At 32.3% G+C, this 17,784-nt stretch overlaps 3 protein-coding genes across 4 annotated transcripts; 1 reads left to right on the plus strand and 2 right to left on the minus strand.

Annotated features, from left to right (window-relative positions):
- LOC109331747 (floral homeotic protein APETALA 2-like) lies at positions 2,649-6,311 on the minus strand. Its single transcript, XM_019566434.1, has 10 exons — positions 5,231-6,311; positions 5,087-5,112; positions 4,807-4,837; positions 4,593-4,680; positions 4,335-4,480; positions 4,147-4,191; positions 3,932-4,020; positions 3,674-3,798; positions 3,419-3,583; positions 2,649-3,278 (listed from the first exon to the last, which is right to left on the minus strand). Exons 1-10 carry the CDS (start codon positions 5,701-5,703, stop codon positions 3,084-3,086), a joined length of 1,383 nt encoding a protein of 460 aa, XP_019421979.1. The 5' UTR covers positions 5,704-6,311; the 3' UTR covers positions 2,649-3,083.
- Positions 9,392-13,554, plus strand: LOC109330470 (CBS domain-containing protein CBSX1, chloroplastic-like). The gene is made up of 8 exons (XM_019564657.1): positions 9,392-9,669; positions 9,785-9,872; positions 10,190-10,254; positions 11,333-11,381; positions 11,601-11,653; positions 12,854-12,969; positions 13,094-13,151; positions 13,289-13,554. The coding sequence occupies exons 1-8, from the start codon at positions 9,430-9,432 to the stop codon at positions 13,358-13,360; spliced, it is 741 nt and encodes a 246-aa protein (XP_019420202.1). The 5' UTR covers positions 9,392-9,429; the 3' UTR covers positions 13,361-13,554.
- On the minus strand, positions 16,486-17,239 carry LOC109331229 (ethylene-responsive transcription factor ERF010-like). 2 transcript variants are annotated; one of them, XM_019565606.1, is made up of 2 exons: positions 16,835-17,239; positions 16,486-16,792 (listed from the first exon to the last, which is right to left on the minus strand). In XM_019565606.1, exons 1-2 carry the CDS (start codon positions 17,229-17,231, stop codon positions 16,719-16,721), a joined length of 471 nt encoding a protein of 156 aa, XP_019421151.1. In that variant the 5' UTR covers positions 17,232-17,239; the 3' UTR covers positions 16,486-16,718. The 2 variants fall into 2 exon arrangements, with proteins under 2 accessions (XP_019421151.1, XP_019421150.1); XM_019565605.1 differs by having other exon boundaries at positions 16,486-17,239.

The raw sequence follows: 17,784 nt of genomic DNA on the forward strand, positions 1-17,784 counted from the left end.
GTGTTGTGAATTGTGATGCATATTTATATTTAAATTGCCAGTAGATCTTACACATTTTTTACAATAAAACTCATCTACTTGGTTAAAAAATCCAATATTTTTACCACCAAAGGTTGAGTCAAAAAATGTTCCCTCACAGAGTCACAAATCTAGAACCAATGACTCCAAAAACCATCACTCATCTCCTCTGCTCTGGTCCTATAAAGGTACATCCCATAAATAATGACCCAACTGGTGTTCCCCTAGTTAATTAACATTGCTATGTTATGTAGTACTTGTTATTATTATTATTATTATTATTATTTTATATGTAGTAAAAGGTTAAAACTGACAAGGGTATTAAACAGCAGAGAAAGCAAACCCTATGAACATTTATACCCTTTTGGTAGGTACCCTTTTTCTCTCTCACACTCCATGTAAGTATTGGTGTCCTATTGAAGCTTTAGACGAATAATGAAAGGTCCTTCTCCTCATAATAATAGGACTTTGTCTGACTGCTTTTGGCCAACAGAACTGATTCAAAGGACACTGTTGATAGAGACTATTCATCTCCATCCCTTGATATTTCCCACACACCACAATTTAACGTGATAAGAATCACATGATTCAAAATATTCATATCTACAAGTCTCAACCAATTACATTAATCAAAAAAATTATTTTCTATTTTATAATTATTTTCTTAATTAATTACTCAAACATTATTTTATAACCTATATTCAGACTGTTACAGAGGGTTAAAATTATTTTTTATTCTTTTATCTTCTATTCAATTTTTAAATTGGTTCATTTGGATTGGAAAATATTTTTTATACTTTAAAATTTGAAGTATTTCTTTCTACTACATTGAGAAGTAGCATTTTAAACTAAGTTTTTAAATTAGGATTTTGATTTCTCCTGACTTGTATAATTTTTTTACTAATAGAATTAAAACTTCAATAGTTTTATGTATCCACAAATAATCTTTAATCATTGATTGGGATACATTAACAACAATAATAAAAATCCTTCCTAGCTCAAGTTTTAGAAACTTTATTAGAAAAGGTATATAACCACGGAATTTAAATGAAAAATTATTTGAAATATATGGACTTTTATTAAAAATGGTTTAAATACAATTGTTAACAAAACCCAAAAATAATATAGTTTCTATTAGAGAACAAGAAGATACACCACTTCTCTCTTTCCGTAGTTGAAAAAAATATAACCAAAACTATTTTGGAAATTTTTATGATACAAATTTGATATTTAAAATTAAGATACTGACCAATATAAAAGAACCAGCGCAAATGAAAATAGCTATAATGTTTGAATATTATTACAAATTTAATTTCTAGTGTATATAAAATAGATTTTGTTAATAAAAATAAACTTATGTGTGACAATCTTTAATTTTGAATGCTTAATTAATGCACACAAAAAATGAGAAGTTTGATTTTTTATGGGTTTTTTTTGTATTACCAAAAGTATATACTCACTTTATGAATTAATACCTTTTGGAGTTCGTGAGTGCCCCTAATAAGCATCGCTTCTATAAATCAAAACCTTAACATTTTAATCATCATAAGAATATAATTGAACCTTTTACTAATAAACCAACATCTTACTATTAGTAACTAGAGTAAATTACACTGATACCCCTGAGTTTTAGTGAAATTACACAAACCATCCCTCACTTTTCTACATCTACACAAACCTCCCCTATTTTTTAAATTTTTATTACATTGATCACCCGTATATAAGAAATAAGTGTAATCTTTTAAACAAAAAATGTGATAAATGCAATTAAGTTAAACAAAACATGATATATTGTGGAAACACGTCCAAATAATATATGAGTCAATATTTCTTTATTATTTTTGGTTCGTTACACTATATTATAAGAGTGATTTAAACAATATTTCTTTAGAATTGTTGATGTATTTTGTAACAAAAAATAATAATAGAGATACATTGATTTGTATATTATTTAGACTTGTCTACACAATATATCATGTTTTGTTTAACTTAATTACATTTATCACATTTTTTGTTTAAAAGATTGTACTTATTTCTTATGCATGAGTGATTAATGTAATGAAAGTTAAAAAATAGGGGAGGTTTGTGTAGGTGTAGAAAAGTGATGGGGGTTTGTGTAATTTCACTAAAACTCAGGGGTGTCAGTGTAATTTACTAGTAACTATGGTTTATACGAAGGACAAACAGCTTGAGAGAAATAAATTTTACTCTGACCATCTCGAACCCACATCCTGGAAGGTCTAATACCCTAGGAATACAGTAACATATGTCCTTGAAAAAATTTAACAATGCAAATTTTAAAATAAAAATATATAAATCATGAAATTCATCTCCATCTCTCATTTGAGATCATCCCATCAAATAGGAATTCCCCAAGTGCACAACTAAACATCTAAATAATAGAAGCTTGAAAAAAATTGAAACCTATTTTTTAGGTACATATAAATTTATGTACACTGAAGTGTATGCACCTACCAATTTTCTTATTCTTAACCCACTTCTTAAGCTAGCTAGAATAACACAACGTTCGTTTTCAAGCATTTTGAAGCTTTAATAGCCTTGCATTACCCTATTAGGTACTACAGCTAGCATCTTTCCCTGCCAAAGTTTACAAGGCCAACCCAGATTCGAATAGAAATAAAGAAAAAAATTGACAAGCATGTGTATATGATAGCAATATATCCCAAATTAAGAAACGAATAGGTGCTGTCATAAATACTAAAAATAAATGTAATAATTCAGAATTTTTATAAGATCAAAAAACTTAGTCAGGGGCCAGAATATCTAGCTAAAGATTTCATCCATTTGTTAGTTTGACTGATCCAGACCAAGACCAGTAAATTCCCAATTTGGCATTTCTTGTTTCCCTTCTTTCACTTCCATGGTAAAGTTATGGTTTTGCGTGGGCTTTCTTAAAAAAGGGATAGGTTGAACATAAATAGTATCCTAAACTGCACCTTTTTGTACATGCTCACAAAAGAAAATAGAGGGAGATTAAGGAGATTATTTGAATGTAAAATACTACTGGCAAGGTAAAAAAGTTAATAGTCTTAATTGGAGGATAGTTAAGGAGGTTTCATGAGATTGTAGAAGCCATTTTTCTGCACCCAAGCTTGGGAGGGTCTTATCTGAGGTGAGAATCCTGATGATGCTGCAGCAGTTGCTACAAATAGTGGAGGCCCTGATTGCCATTTTTGTTGATTGTTCATTGATAATGAAAGATCACTTTCTATACGCACTCCATTGCTGCTGCTGGGAAACTGCATTTAAATTTGGAAACATATAAGAGACTATTCAAATATAATTAAACTATCACTAACAGTTTTTTTGGACATTAAAGTTATCTCGTAATTTAATAAGTATATGAGGTAAATAATTTCATTGTAGAAGGTACACCCACATAAAAATTTGGTGGGTGAAGATGATGTGCAAAATTGTGAGGTTCTCCAGATGAACTCAAAGGACCATGTATTTGCATTTCATTATTGGAGGCTGGAGATTGAAGATGAGTTCCGTGCCCATCCATGTTGCTTTTACCACATAGTTTTGGCAGTATGTTCACAAGCTGAATGAAAATATAAGCAACAAAAACAAAGGTGTGGTTGAGACATATATGCAGTAAGTTCAAATCTAGAAAATATTGAGTTATATGAACCTTTGGGGTGTGATAAGTTGCAACATTTGGGGTGTGATTCCCTGATGCTTGATTATTGCTGTGCTTAGAGCTCGAATTGCCCAAACTTAAATCCAAATTGTGATCTGCAACGGTCCCTGAGGATTCTGCCACTCAATAATATAATCCAACATTTTAACTTTGTAATGTTTATGTGAATGATAAAAAATAAGCACTTGTATTAGAATTATATAGTAAGCACTAAGCATGTACAAAACTACAAATAGCTTAATTCCTTACCAGAGTTAAGCTCATTATCATAGATGCTGGGGTCAAAATTTGTGACGGCCTCTTTGCCATTGCATTTTATTGCTGCTTTGTCATAAGCCCTATAAGATGTGACTAATTTCAAAACCCTAACACCATTTATATTCTTGGGTACATTTTGCAATGTAGGCAATGTAGCAAATTGAAAGGGGAAATAACAAACTGAAAAACGTAAGTAAAGAAGATACCTTGCAGCTTCAACCTCGGTGTCAAAAAGACCCAGATAAACGTACCTGATGAATCAAATCAAAATTACCTAATTAATTATTCATTATTATTACGGCATGAACAAAGCATAAATCAAGAGATGAGAAACCTAAATATAATAATAAGAATAAATGAGAAAGTACTACTAGTATAGAAGATAAGGTTATACTTTTTGCCTAAAAATTGTCCCATTCTTGCTTCCCATCTTCCACACTTGTGCAGAGTTACACCTCTATATTTGGAACTTCCTCTCGGAAATCCAGTACTTTGTCGCCGAAGTACGTGCACAAACTCCTCCTTCGTTAAATTACTCATCTATTCACACAAATAAAACATTTTCCTTTTATAGTACTTCAAAAAAAAATGTAATTTTATTAGATATTTTCCTTTTTATATTTTTACCCAATCTCTCACTGTGGTGACTTACCTGTTTCAAATCCTCTTCATAATCTTCTATGTTGAAGTTTATGTCTGCCTCTACTCCCCTAAATTTTATCGCTGCTCTATCATATGCACTGCAGAGAGAGATGAATACGAACATTATAAATAATTCCCAGAATGAAAAAATTGATATTAATTGATTCTAGATATAGAAGTATTGTATTACAAGCTGGGTAAACAAAGAAGGAGCAAGTGCTCACCGAGCAGCTGCATGTGCTGTGTCAAATCCACCTACACAAATTTTACCCAGACAAAACCATCTCATCAGTCACCTATAAAAATTACCCCATATACTTTCTTGTCTCTCACCCAAATTAAACAAGACAATTTTTTTAAGGAAACAACTGTTTTAGCCACTTAAAACAATATATAGGAAAACTATAAGGGTGTACTAGATTAGTTATTCAAAGTTCAAACCAATTTGTAATAAAAATTTCACCACAAAATATTTAAAAGAAAAAAGCTAATGCAAATACTTACCCAGATACACTTGTTTTCCACAATCCCTGAAAGTATCAATGACAAACAGGACCAAAAGCATCAAAATTTGAGTGTTGAGAAAATCAACGAGCAAACAAAAATTTATATATACATATGTAGATTTATGGTTCATATAGAACTAACCATATATGTGATTCCCATCGACCAGTTCTTCTGTAAAAGGTAACTCCTCTATACTGTGAGCTCCGAGACCTTGGTCCTCTTCTACTTTTCTTCATGGGCTGAGACATTTCCACTGATTTTCCACCACCAAGTCCTTCTGATTGACAAAATTTTACTCCTACCCAGTGAGCTCGAGGGAAGTTTGAAGAACTGCCACCGTCACCGGAGGGTACTGTCACCTCAGACTCCTCCTCCACCGGGAAAAACTGTTGAGTCACGGGTAAGTTGTCACTATCCATGGACTCATCATCATCACCACCACCACCATCATGGGTCACAGAGAACCCAAATATCTTGCTGCTTCTTTTCTTCAACTCTTCATCTGATCCATCATCTTCTATTACCACTGCAGATGAACTTGAATTGGAAACAGATCCAACCCCTTTGCCTTTGTTATCATATCTCTGATCAGGGGAATCATTCAGATCCCACATTCTTTGCTTTCTGATTGTTAACAGTTACCACTTCCCAAAGATTCTTTTAGCTTCTTAGCTAGCTAGAGAGAAGTTAGCACTAGGCATTAGCCACAAGAAAAAAATATAACACAAGTATGAGGTAACCCAGATTTCTGATTCCTACTCTCACATCAAAAAATCAAAACTTTCATCTTTTAATGTTAACGTGAAAAATAAAAATAAAAATGAAAAATTCTGTTGCGTTCCTGCAATAGAAACTTAAACAAAATTATGTGTGTTGAGCTATGTCTTGTTTGTTCCCCCTTAAACTTGCCTCTCTTTTTTCTCTCTCTCTTGTCTGATAATAAAATAATTGAGATACGGAAAATAGATGAAGAGAGAGAAAGAGAGAGAGAAGAAAATGAAACCTAGGACGAAGTGAGAGAAAGAAGGTATGTGTTGGGAAAAAGGGAAATAAAAGAAGGAGATGTTCAAAGATGTTTGAATTGCTTAACTGACTACCCAATACAGCATAGACGAGGCCAGTTTAAGTAATGTTAGCCAAAACCATCACACCTTCTCCTCCATACTCCTTAATCTCTCCAACCACTTCTTTACTTTTCACTCACTTCCCAAAATATCCTCTCTTCTTCACTTTTTTCATTCACTCAAAAACTATTTTATTTTTATCTATTTTTGTCTTGCTTCTTGTGCTCGCAATCCCTTCCTTATTGCACCAAAATAGAAAAGGCTTCTCAAGCCACTAAAATGACTCGGCTCTTATAGGCTCAATAAGTAATTGAGTTTAGAAAGGATGGATTATATTTAAAAGTAGATTTGATGTGGGATTAGGCACCCTTTTTAGGCTTCAATCCCATTCCACAAAATGTATACCCCATTTCTATTAAAAAAAATCCAAAATACCTTTCTCCCCGTTTTACAAAATAGATCACATTTATATTATTACAATTTTGTATAATGTTTACACATACGTGACATGGGTCACTTTAAAATGTTGGGAGGCAAGTTTTGAACATGGGTTGGGAGGGAGGATAAGCCCCATTCTCCACTTTGGTTTGTGGCATGTGGTTGATTTACATAAGCATATTATAGGCTTTTCACTTAGAAGCCCACTTGAGAGGATGATGAGGGAAAATGAGAAAGTATGAGAGAAAAGAGGGAAGTGAGATAGTATGTATGAAGTGGAGGGAATTTTGGAAAATTCACAATAAAATGGGAGTGATTATTGTTGTGTGATGTTAAAATTAACCCATTTATTTTACCCAAATATAAATGGGTGAAGATACTCTCTAATATCAGAAAATGATTTATAGGCTCTGATTGTATAAAGATCACAATCCACTAAAAAGTGTATTTTAAAGATGCGTGACATAGAGGTACAATCTATTGAGGTTTACTTCTTTTATCTTTCCTAGAGGAGGGGTTCCTAAACTTTCGTTGAGTATATGAGTACTAGTGAATAGTGATCAAGCATCATGATAAGTCATGTCTTGTTTGTTTATTTTCTACATAATGAAATATATTGGTCGACAAACATTAGTCTGGGATATAACAATTATTACAAAGTTGAAATAATTTACATGCTTGTACGAGCCTCTTTCTCCCCTTCAAACCAAAATAGGACAGAAGTTGTTTAATGTTTGTCCATGTTCAAGGCAAAAGTTCCATTAATTGCACGTTTAAAAGGTTTTGTGGTCACGTCCAAACTGAGAAAAAATAAAATAAAATGTATTTATAACAATATATCTGAAAATTATTTCAACATTGATTATGTGGTAGATGGCTGTTCAGTTTGAGTCAAACTCTAGGTACAAAATATCCCATCTAAACATGAAAACAATTTTGGTAAATTTAGATAAATTTGTAATCCAACAGGGTCAATTTATTTTTTAGTTATTTTTATTATGATATTCAAAACTCAAAAAGGATGTTTTTTTTATCATAATCCGCGATAAATGTCTGAAATTGTTTTTTTATTGCTGCAAGAACTATCACACTTTAAAAATAATGAAATATTTTTTCAGTTACTAGTTTTCTTTTTATTTTCATAGTAGTTCGACTATATCAATTTATTTAAAAAAAAATTTTGGGTTTTTTCGTTTTTATTTTCTTTTAAACATAAAACTAAAAATATAATAAATTATGCAATACTTGACAAAATATTGAATAGCTCATTTATAGATCACTAAATATATAAATGAGAAATGCAAGTCCATTCAATTTTTTATTTTACTACAAAAAATGCACAACATTTTCATTTCGGTGGATCCATTCTCATAAATTTTGAAATTGTAGACATGTCATGTGGCAAGTATAAGTCACCATAGTTTTTAAAAAAACATCACCATCAAAACGAATTAATTGTTCTCTTTTCTTCTTCTCAACTACCATAACTAATCTACCATACATTGTGATTCTTCCAAATTTGTTAATTTTGAATAATCATCCAACTACAAATTTTAAAATATATTCGTTACATATTTTTAATTAAATCAAATGATTCTATTGTTTTTCTAATTTTGCATAGCTAAATCACCACATGTATCTCTATATGTCCTATTCATAAGATCATATAAGTATTATTATAGGATAATATATCTTTTTTCAGAAGACATACATTCTACTTTGAAATTGTAACATTTGCTGGCTGAGGTGATTGAACTAGTAACTCGGCAGTTATGAAAGAAAGACATTAGTAACTTATTTATGGGCTCCTTCACCATAAACTTTGTATGGACCTGGATACCGTTTCTGTAGCATTTTTTAATTGGACATGTCCAAGAATTTCAATAACTAATATTGTCTTCATTAAAAAACACAAGCATAATGAATAACCCATACAATCACGATTTTATTTATAGCATACACTTTTTGCTGAAGATATTTTTGTTGGATTCCCTTCTTAGTAATATTTATTTTAGTGCATGGTACGGATAGCAAACTGTAAAGTTCCAATATCCAAAATGATGAAGCTTTCTTAATAAGTTTGAGTTTAAAATATGTGCAATGACTTTATATTGTTAGTTTATCATTTATTATTGATTTATGTTATTTTTGTTTTATAATTAATAGTGATTAATAAATCAATGATAATAATTTACTAACAATATAGAAAATAGTTACATTATAGTGTATACATATTAAATCGTTAGGGAGAATATTTGACATTCATTTATTCATATACCTATATGTTTTTTCCCGTAACCCTTCAAATATTGTTTCACTTGATTGGCTCATCAATATCAAGATTATTAATAGATAATTTCAATCATTATATTTGGAGTAAAACTACCGTAAACAAAATATCTCATAATATAAGGAGATGAATTGTTTTCTTTTGACAGTAAAAGTATAATATGTGTATTTTATTATTTTTTACAAATATATTTCTAAAACTAAATAAAATAGTACACATGTAATACTTTTACTAGAGAACGGAAGATAAATTATTTCCTAGTATGAGAAGATACTTCATTTTTAATGTTATATCCTCTTATTAAATCCTCATTTTCACAAGAAAGTGACACATATAACTCGTAAACTAATCATTAAAAAAATAAAGTATTAATTAATGACATATGTCACCTTTTTATGTATATAAGAATTAGTAAGTAAAAATACAACTAATTTTTTTTACACGACCAATCAAATATTTAACTAAACGCAAATAATACAGAAAAATCTTAAAACAAAATAGTAGAGATATTTGAGGAGGAGTTAACAAAAAATAAGAAAAGTAGTTGGATGGAAAGGCTACGGATAAGTGTAGAAAAGCAAGGTAGCTCAAAAACCCTCACTCCCGGGATAATTCCAACTGCAATCATGGAATCATTAGTCTTTGTTTCTCATGTGGGCCCACTCCGGCTCCTCCCCGCCGCTATTCCCTCCGCCACTTACCGGTGCTTACACCGCTCTGCCGCTCCTCTACGGAGGCTTCGTCTCTCCCCGCTTCTCGCTTCCAACACCCTCACCGCCAATTCCGCTGTATGCCTTCTCCCTATTAACTTATTTTACTTGTTATTATTATTTGAAGGCGTCAATTTAGTAATAACTCTAACTGAAATCGTAGTCTTAAACTACTACTTGACATAATATGCAGCCAAAAAGTGGAGTTTACACTGTTGGTGACTTTATGACAAAGAAAGAGAGTTTGCATGTAGTAAAGCCTACAACATCTGTTGATGAAGGTATATTTTATACTGAGTTTATGTCTCATTTCATACTATATTTATTATTCATGACTTCATGTTTGAAAAGTGAACCATCCTCAAAACCCCGAATTCTTTCCCTTTGTAATTGGGGTGGATTCAATGGAATGAAAACCATTTTTATGTTTCATTTCCTTCCATTCTTTCCCTTCTCTTTTCATTCCATTATGTTACCCTCTAAACTCCGAAAAATACCATTTAAGTTTGTGTGTCATTTCGTTTTTCACTATATTAGTTTTTATTTTACCTTTTTGGGGCCTTTTATGTTAAGTTTCTAACATGTTATTTTGCAACAGCTCTGGAACTTCTTGTGGAACACAGGATAACTGGTTTTCCTGTGATTGATGATAACTGGAAACTTGTGAGTTATTCTTACCTATTTTCATTTTCCACTTTAAGTTTGTTGGTATATTTATGTCTCTACTTTATTGGTTAATAAAATTCTCTCACTTTTCCATTTTGTTTTTCCTCCAAGTTTTAATAAATAGTTTATTGAAGAATTAACTCGAAGTTTTTAGGCTACCTCGTTACTTGATGGTCATAGTTCCTAGTTGCAGATTTAATGTGGGATCCATGTGCACCCGACAACTATTTTTTTGTCAATCTATAATTTTCTGTCTTTAATTTGCTCTATCTTGGGGGTAAATCTTAACTCACCGGTAAGATTGTTGCCTTGTAAATTGGTATTCATGGGTTCTAGTTGTTGAAACAGCTGTCCTAACTGACCCTAATCTCGCAAGTGAGTGTTAGGATCCTGTGCTGCTCTACTATTCTTTCTCTGATACACCTTCCCGAACATTCTATCAGGGAGCCTCTTGCTTTGAGATGCCTTAATTAGTACTTTGCTCTTTCTTTTCATTTGAAATCGATTCCCCCTTAAATCTTCCCAATATACTGTTAACACACTTGGATAATTATATCCTTTGGATTTGGCACCAAATTTCCAAGACCTGCTAATTCTGATTGACAAAGAAAATATCGTTTTAGAGCCTTTGCCACAGTGAATTAGTATAAATGTTCATTCTAGGTAATATCTCATGCTAAAAATCAAATTAAGTGTAATTCAATTATCTAATCAGAATCAGAAGATCCTTTGAGAATAAATCTCTCTCTCTCTCTCTCTCTCTCTCTCTCTCTCTCTCTCTCTCTCTCTCTCTCTCTCTCTCTCTTCGTCTAATTCTGTTTATTAGGCACACAAATTAAGAGCTATTCTTTCTTTAGACAAAAAATAAATCAGTTTAGAAAAATAGCTTAGAGTCAGTAGATCCTTCTAATAATTGAATATGGTAACAAAAACCTATTGTTTTGATAATTATTAATATGGTTTAGTTCCTTCAACTCTTCCTTTGTGTTAAAACTTGCATGTGGTTGATTCTACAAAATTTTATCAGACTAATTGTCTTTGAAATTATTCCTGAAGGTTCTTTAATACTATGTAGGTTGGTGTTGTTTCAGACTATGACTTGTTAGCTCTGGACTCCATATCTGGTAAATTGATTAAAGAAAACAATATATATTCCTTTCTGATTTGTTGGAAGCTTGAATTTCATCCTATTCAAAACTTTTAACAACATTTATTATTATTATTATTATTATTATTATTATTATTATTATTTCCAAGTGAGGACAATTTCTTTGGCATCTATTAATTTCTATTCCAAACTTGGGGCCCTGTAGCTCAAATAAAATGTGCAACGCTCGTTTCAGGTAATGGGCGAAAAGACAGTAGCATGTTTCCAGAAGTGGACAGTAATTGGAAAGTATGTTTTAAGTTCTTTCCCTTTGATAGTTGATTCATCTTTAGTATCATCGACTTTAATGCACTCACTGGTAGGAAAAGACTAATCTATGATGTTAATACTTAAAATTGCTAAACAAGTTGAGTTTACACAGAAGACATTTTGGTAGCCAGTTCTTAGAGAAGCTGGAGTAGCCTTGTTTAGAAATGCAAAATCCTTATATCACTACTGGTACATATGAAGTACAACTGGGTATTCAAACATTCGTACTAGACAGTTTCTTATACAATATTTTGCAGTTGTCAACTCTATTATAGTAGTTTGTCTCCTTTCCAATGAAACACAACAACAATCAAAGTCTATTCCCAATAGTGACATTAGCTACATATATCAAACGGTGCAATTTTCTTCTATCAAAAGCCAAATGTTCTTATTGATCACTTAGTTCTAAATCCTTTATAATGGTTACTCATGATAGTTGTATGGTAATAATGAATATTTATAGGCTGCGGAACACGCCACAGACACAGTCAATCACAGAGCAAAATTAGATGTAATTTAGAAGTGTCTGTGTGTATTTTGATGTGTTTTATGTCTTTTAACTCGTCCCACAAGGACAGCCTACTCCTTTTAATTTTAATGTATAATAAATATATGGGAATTTTTATCCTACCCTGAGTGAAGTAAGAAAAGGGATTTTTTTATTCGGAAACTAACTATTTTACTTTTAAATGTATTAAAAAACAAATTCCCAATAAAACGTTTTCTTTCTTGATTCCTGAACCGGTGGCCTAATTAGTTAGCATTCTCCTTGTTCTCATTAGGAAGTGTTATTTTCTAATGTTACGAATATTGAAAGTCGCGGGCATGATTGTTTAAGGATATAGTTGAAAATTTATAGTAGAGGTTTATTGACAATTTGATATTTTAGAAGGTCGGTTACAATAAAGCAAGATCAGCTTCTTAGAGGGAACGTTAATGTGATATAGTTAAGCAAACTAAGATAAAACCTTGTGTTTGAAAATGGTGTATTCAACAGATTAAGAATTTAAAAGTTATAATTTGTAGTGTTTTCATTTTTTTATTGCTTAGTCAATGCCCTAATGACTAATAGGACACAATTCTTGAAGAACAAGTTATTTAGGAAGGGTTAGAGTACTAGCTAATTAAAGAGTTTAATTGATTAATGTGAATTTCACTAATATGATTGGAGTCGTGCAGAGTTTCAATGAGATTCAGCAACTGCTAAGTAAGACCAATGGAAAGTTGATCGGTGAATTAATGACCACTACCCCTATGGTTGTTCGGGAGACCACCAATCTCGAGGATGCTGCTAGGTTCTATCCTTTTCCTTATTCTCTAGTTGAACATTCCCTGCACCCGTCTTTTTTCAACTGTGTTCTAGTATTTTTTTTGAGCTGTCACATGAAAATGTGACCTTATTAAAATTTGAATCTTTAGGTTGTTGCTGGAAACAAAATTTCGACGCCTTCCAGTTGTAGATGCCGATAGTAGGCTGGTAAGAGACTCCCCCATTTTGTTATCTCTGGTTTGTTTAGCTTAATGCTTTTAAGGGGTTATTAGCTGGTCCCGCTTAGTGGGATCAAAGTTTGATTGTGTTGTTGTTTCTAAGGGGTGGTTATAATTGACCTGCAGGTCGGGATTCTCACAAGAGGAAATGTGGTGAGAGCTGCACTTCAAATTAAACGAGCTACCCAAAAGAAATAGGATTTAGAAAACCATTAAAAAATGGTGCTGGGTTTCGTGCTGTAATTAATTTAAGTGTTACCAGAAGCTAGCTTCAATTGGAATTAAAAATTTGGCTTAGACATGTGAATCTTATAATATTGTTTTACCGTTACACGAATGTTTGTCACTGTCAATATTTCTAGTAGGCAATTTGTATCGTGAATGTTCTCATTGTAATTTCAAGGGCAAGATTCCTATCCAACAGCATGGGGAAGTGATGTTAAAGATATAGTTGAAATGATCAAAATGTTAATCGGGTTGAAAGATTTGTGACTAACCAATTTAATCTCTCAGATTATTATGTTTATAATTAAGTCCCTAAGTAGTCAGATTTTTTATCATGTTCCTCCTGTGTTTTACTTTGACAATTAGATTAAATATCACCATGGATCTACTGGTGTAAGGCCCTATTGGATCCCCAAGGTAGAATGTTCGATTCCTGTGAGCGACATTTGTTGGAAGCGACAACCATGAACTCCGAAAGTGATTAGTTCCTTATACAAAAAGGTGGGAGATATATTTGGTAGTATAAAAAAATTATATTAAATATCATTACATTAGTATAAATATCATTTATCATTTTAGTCACTATATGTTATTGACACATGACGTTTTAAACCCTTCGAATCTACATCTTCCATATATCATTGACTGAGATTGATCTGATTCACATTTCAACGACCTTAAACCTACCTCTTTTAAGCCATTTTAAATAGCTCGGTGGTTAAGTTGAGGCAATGATTGGTCTTTGGGCAATCACTAATAAAATTCATGTTCAGCCACTATATGAAACCGTTCATAGTAACAGCTTTGCCTCTGTTTTTGATTCGTCACTCTTATGAGCTGATATAATCAGGGAAGACTTTGCTTACTAATGTTGCCCGATTTATTACCAGCCTGAAAAGAACTTCAATTTGGTCACTAACAAGGACAGGTATAACTGAGACTAATTTTAGAGTTTGGGTCATGGTTAGGTCAAAAATTTTCGTTGTGATAATTAAAGGAACCGAACCTTCCCCTTGTGGGTAAAAGAAATTTTATTACCACTTTGCTAATGTTTATATCTATTGTCCAATTCTTTGCCACAAACTCCTAAAGAAACAAGCCTGAGGATATTGTATTTATTCCCTTATTCAATTCAATTGTACGTTTGTTTTCTACTTTTACCTTCCTTTCCGTATAACTTTCTCTTCTGTGGCTGTTCCATGAATATCTTAAGGAGCACGATTAAATATTCACAAGTTAATCAATCTTTCACTTACGTCAAGAATGATGTAATCCACACAGGACCACAATTAAAATCCTTAAATGAAGGTTGATGGAAAGGTGATCAATGTCTAAAGTTTTTTTACCAAGTAAGACAATTTGTCATTATATACTGTAGATTAAAATTGTCTATTAAAAGATGATGTATTTAATATACATGAACTCTTGAGGTCATTCTAAACCTATTACTTATTATGCTAAATTTAATATGTTAAAAATTAGGTATATAGTTTTTCATACATTTTTTATATGCTCGTGCACTCCCTAGCTAATAGTTGGCTTACTTTCTTTGAGTTCATAAAAAATATTGAAATCTTCAACAAAATCTTTATCATGCATATATAAAAACCAAAATCTTATCAACTCGTAAAATTAAATTTTCTCCGGTTGGGCCTCTAGGTTTTTATTAATTAAATAGTGCGAAACCAATAAATACTCCAGAATATTCACATGTTTATGTTATGTCCACGACAGACACGGTTATAAGTTATAACAGGATAAAAATAATAGTCATGCACGTATTAACTAATATGTGTCATAAAATTATATCTAACATGTGTCATGAAATTATATCGTGCTGATTAATGATTCATCATTAGTATGAAAATTTTATAAAACAAATTACAAACTTTTAAATACTCTAACTACAACATTTTATATTACTCTATAAGTCTATATGCTCATGTATATATTATATCATATCTGCGCCTCGTTTGCACACTGAGTAGCATAACTCAAGATTAAAAACATCTAATTATCTTATTATTATGTGCATTTGTTGGGAAAGTCACATATATTAATTCCTTATACTTAAGATGAAAAAAAAAGTCATGTACTATTCATAGTAGGCTACAACTTAAAAGGGGTTATGGATTAATATGAGGGTACAACTCAGACTCAAATCTCAAAGATATTTGTTAATGAAGTGAGTAGCTGCAATTACTAATTTTGCTTTCACGTGGAGACATGATCTCTTCCTTTCATATTTTCTGTTAATGTCTTAGATACAAAGTGTTGTGTGAGATTTGACTCCAATTAGAAACAAAATCAAGACGACATAATCGATGAACCGACCCCATTACCCATCGTTATCAAAACAGGGCAGTGGCCACAGCATTTCCCTCTTCCCACTGGCCCATGAAAGGAACCATTCAATTTCATTTTAACCTTTCTTCATTCATGAATTATACTAACTCATAATCAGCAAGATGACAGTGGAGAACCAGAAAAATACCTAACTCTCAATCTTATCACTTTTTAGTAGTTATTATTACTTTTGTGGTTCCCATCACTCCCTCCTTTTGTACTCAACTCCCAGGTATCCTAGGCCATTCTTTGTCCCCACACATCCACACTTTTTTTATCTCCAAATATTAGAATACGTTGTAGGTAAAATTCGAAACATCAATTTCTTTAACACTAGTCATCAAACTAGTTATTTATTTTTTAAATTTGGTATGAGTGAGACTCGAATCTACAACCTCATTCACTTTATCCCTTAAACATTATTTCATCATAAACCATCATACTAACTCCCATCCCGTTTCCACGGCTTTCTTCTCATCCAAACCCAAAACAACCCTAATTCATTCATGTTTAAACCCAAAATTCTTAATTTTCACCCAATTTATAACAAATTTCAGAATCAAAACAAGAAAATAGAACTACAAAATTAAAGAGTCTCTTCTCATATCACAAAAAGAGATAAGATATTAGGATATAAATATCATATCAACTGGCTATTTTGATAATGGTTTAAATACTTCTACAAATTTTGTTTTAGAACATATATGGTGCAAAGATGGAACACCAACATGAAGTGATATTAAAAAAAAATAGCAAGAAAAAAGGCTAATGACTAATTAATTTACATTTTTACAACACCAAAATTTTCTTTGTAAAATCTAAAAATAGAAAGGAAGTAGCAAAGGATATAGAGTAAGAGAGTACAGTAATCAACACAAAAGGCCTCATCAACAATCACTTTTTTTGCTTCAGCCGTCGTATGATCCTCCACGGCGCATGTTAGCGCCACCAAAACATCCTCACGAATCATCTGATTCTTTTCCTACTAATTCATATCCCACTCACTCTCCGAATCTTCCGGTTCGGGTATCTTGTTCAGATCAACCCGCTCCGAAAACTGAACTGAACGGTTGTCGCCGCCGCCACCAGAGACGACAAGCTCCGGCACCGCCGCCACATGGTTGTGGCGGCAGGTGGCTTGTAAGGCATCGACTCTGGCACCGACCTCGGTTGCTTTCTTTCTGATGAAAGCTGCTGACATATCACAGTTGGAAATAACGGCGCCGTTATCGCCCGTTAGAAGGTCGGGGAAGTTGAGGCGAGCTGAAGGTCCACGGAGATAGAAAACGGCAGTGTCGTAAGCACGCGCCGCCGCGACGGGAGTAGAATAAGAACCGAGCCAAATCCTTGAACGCTTGTTTGGTTCCCTAATCTCAGCAACCCACTTTCCCCACTTTCTCATCCTTATTCCTTTATACCTTCTCACACCACTCTCTATCCCTCCTCTCTTCTTCGTACCCATCTCTCTCTCTCCTCCACCGCCACTTTCACCGTTCATGTTTCTCTCTCTGTCTCTGTGTTTATGAAATTCTATGGTGGAAAAATGAAAAAAACTAACGAATAGAATGGTTATTGGAGACAGGGTTGGCCACTGGGCTTGTCATTTGTGTAACCCTCAACGTCGGTTTCGTTTCATTTCATATTCCATCTTTTCTTTTGTTTTATATCGAATCAAATAAGAGTAAACACAAGTGTAATAAGGTTTTATTGGATCTTTAACATTGAGAATTTAATTTTTGAAGTTACCCTTATTGATGATATTTAAATTTTTAGATTGAGAATCCATAAATATTAGGAATGAGATAATGATTCATCTTTCATTTTCTTTATTATTTATTATAAACTAACTAATTCACCGACAATTACCTCTTGCTTCTTTTCAAACTTTTAAATGGTAGTACTTTATTTATAAGAAATTTTTAAGTACTGTATACACTAATAAAAGTTGACACTTAGTTTTTTTTTTAATATTTCAAAATTATCTTCGTATATAATAATAAAATACGCAAAACTTTTAATTGAGACAAATAAGGAATAGAATAATAAATATA

Source organism: Lupinus angustifolius, chromosome LG17 (assembly GCF_001865875.1).
Source record: "Lupinus angustifolius cultivar Tanjil chromosome LG17, LupAngTanjil_v1.0, whole genome shotgun sequence".
In the NCBI taxonomy this organism is placed as follows: domain Eukaryota; kingdom Viridiplantae; phylum Streptophyta; class Magnoliopsida; order Fabales; family Fabaceae; genus Lupinus; species Lupinus angustifolius.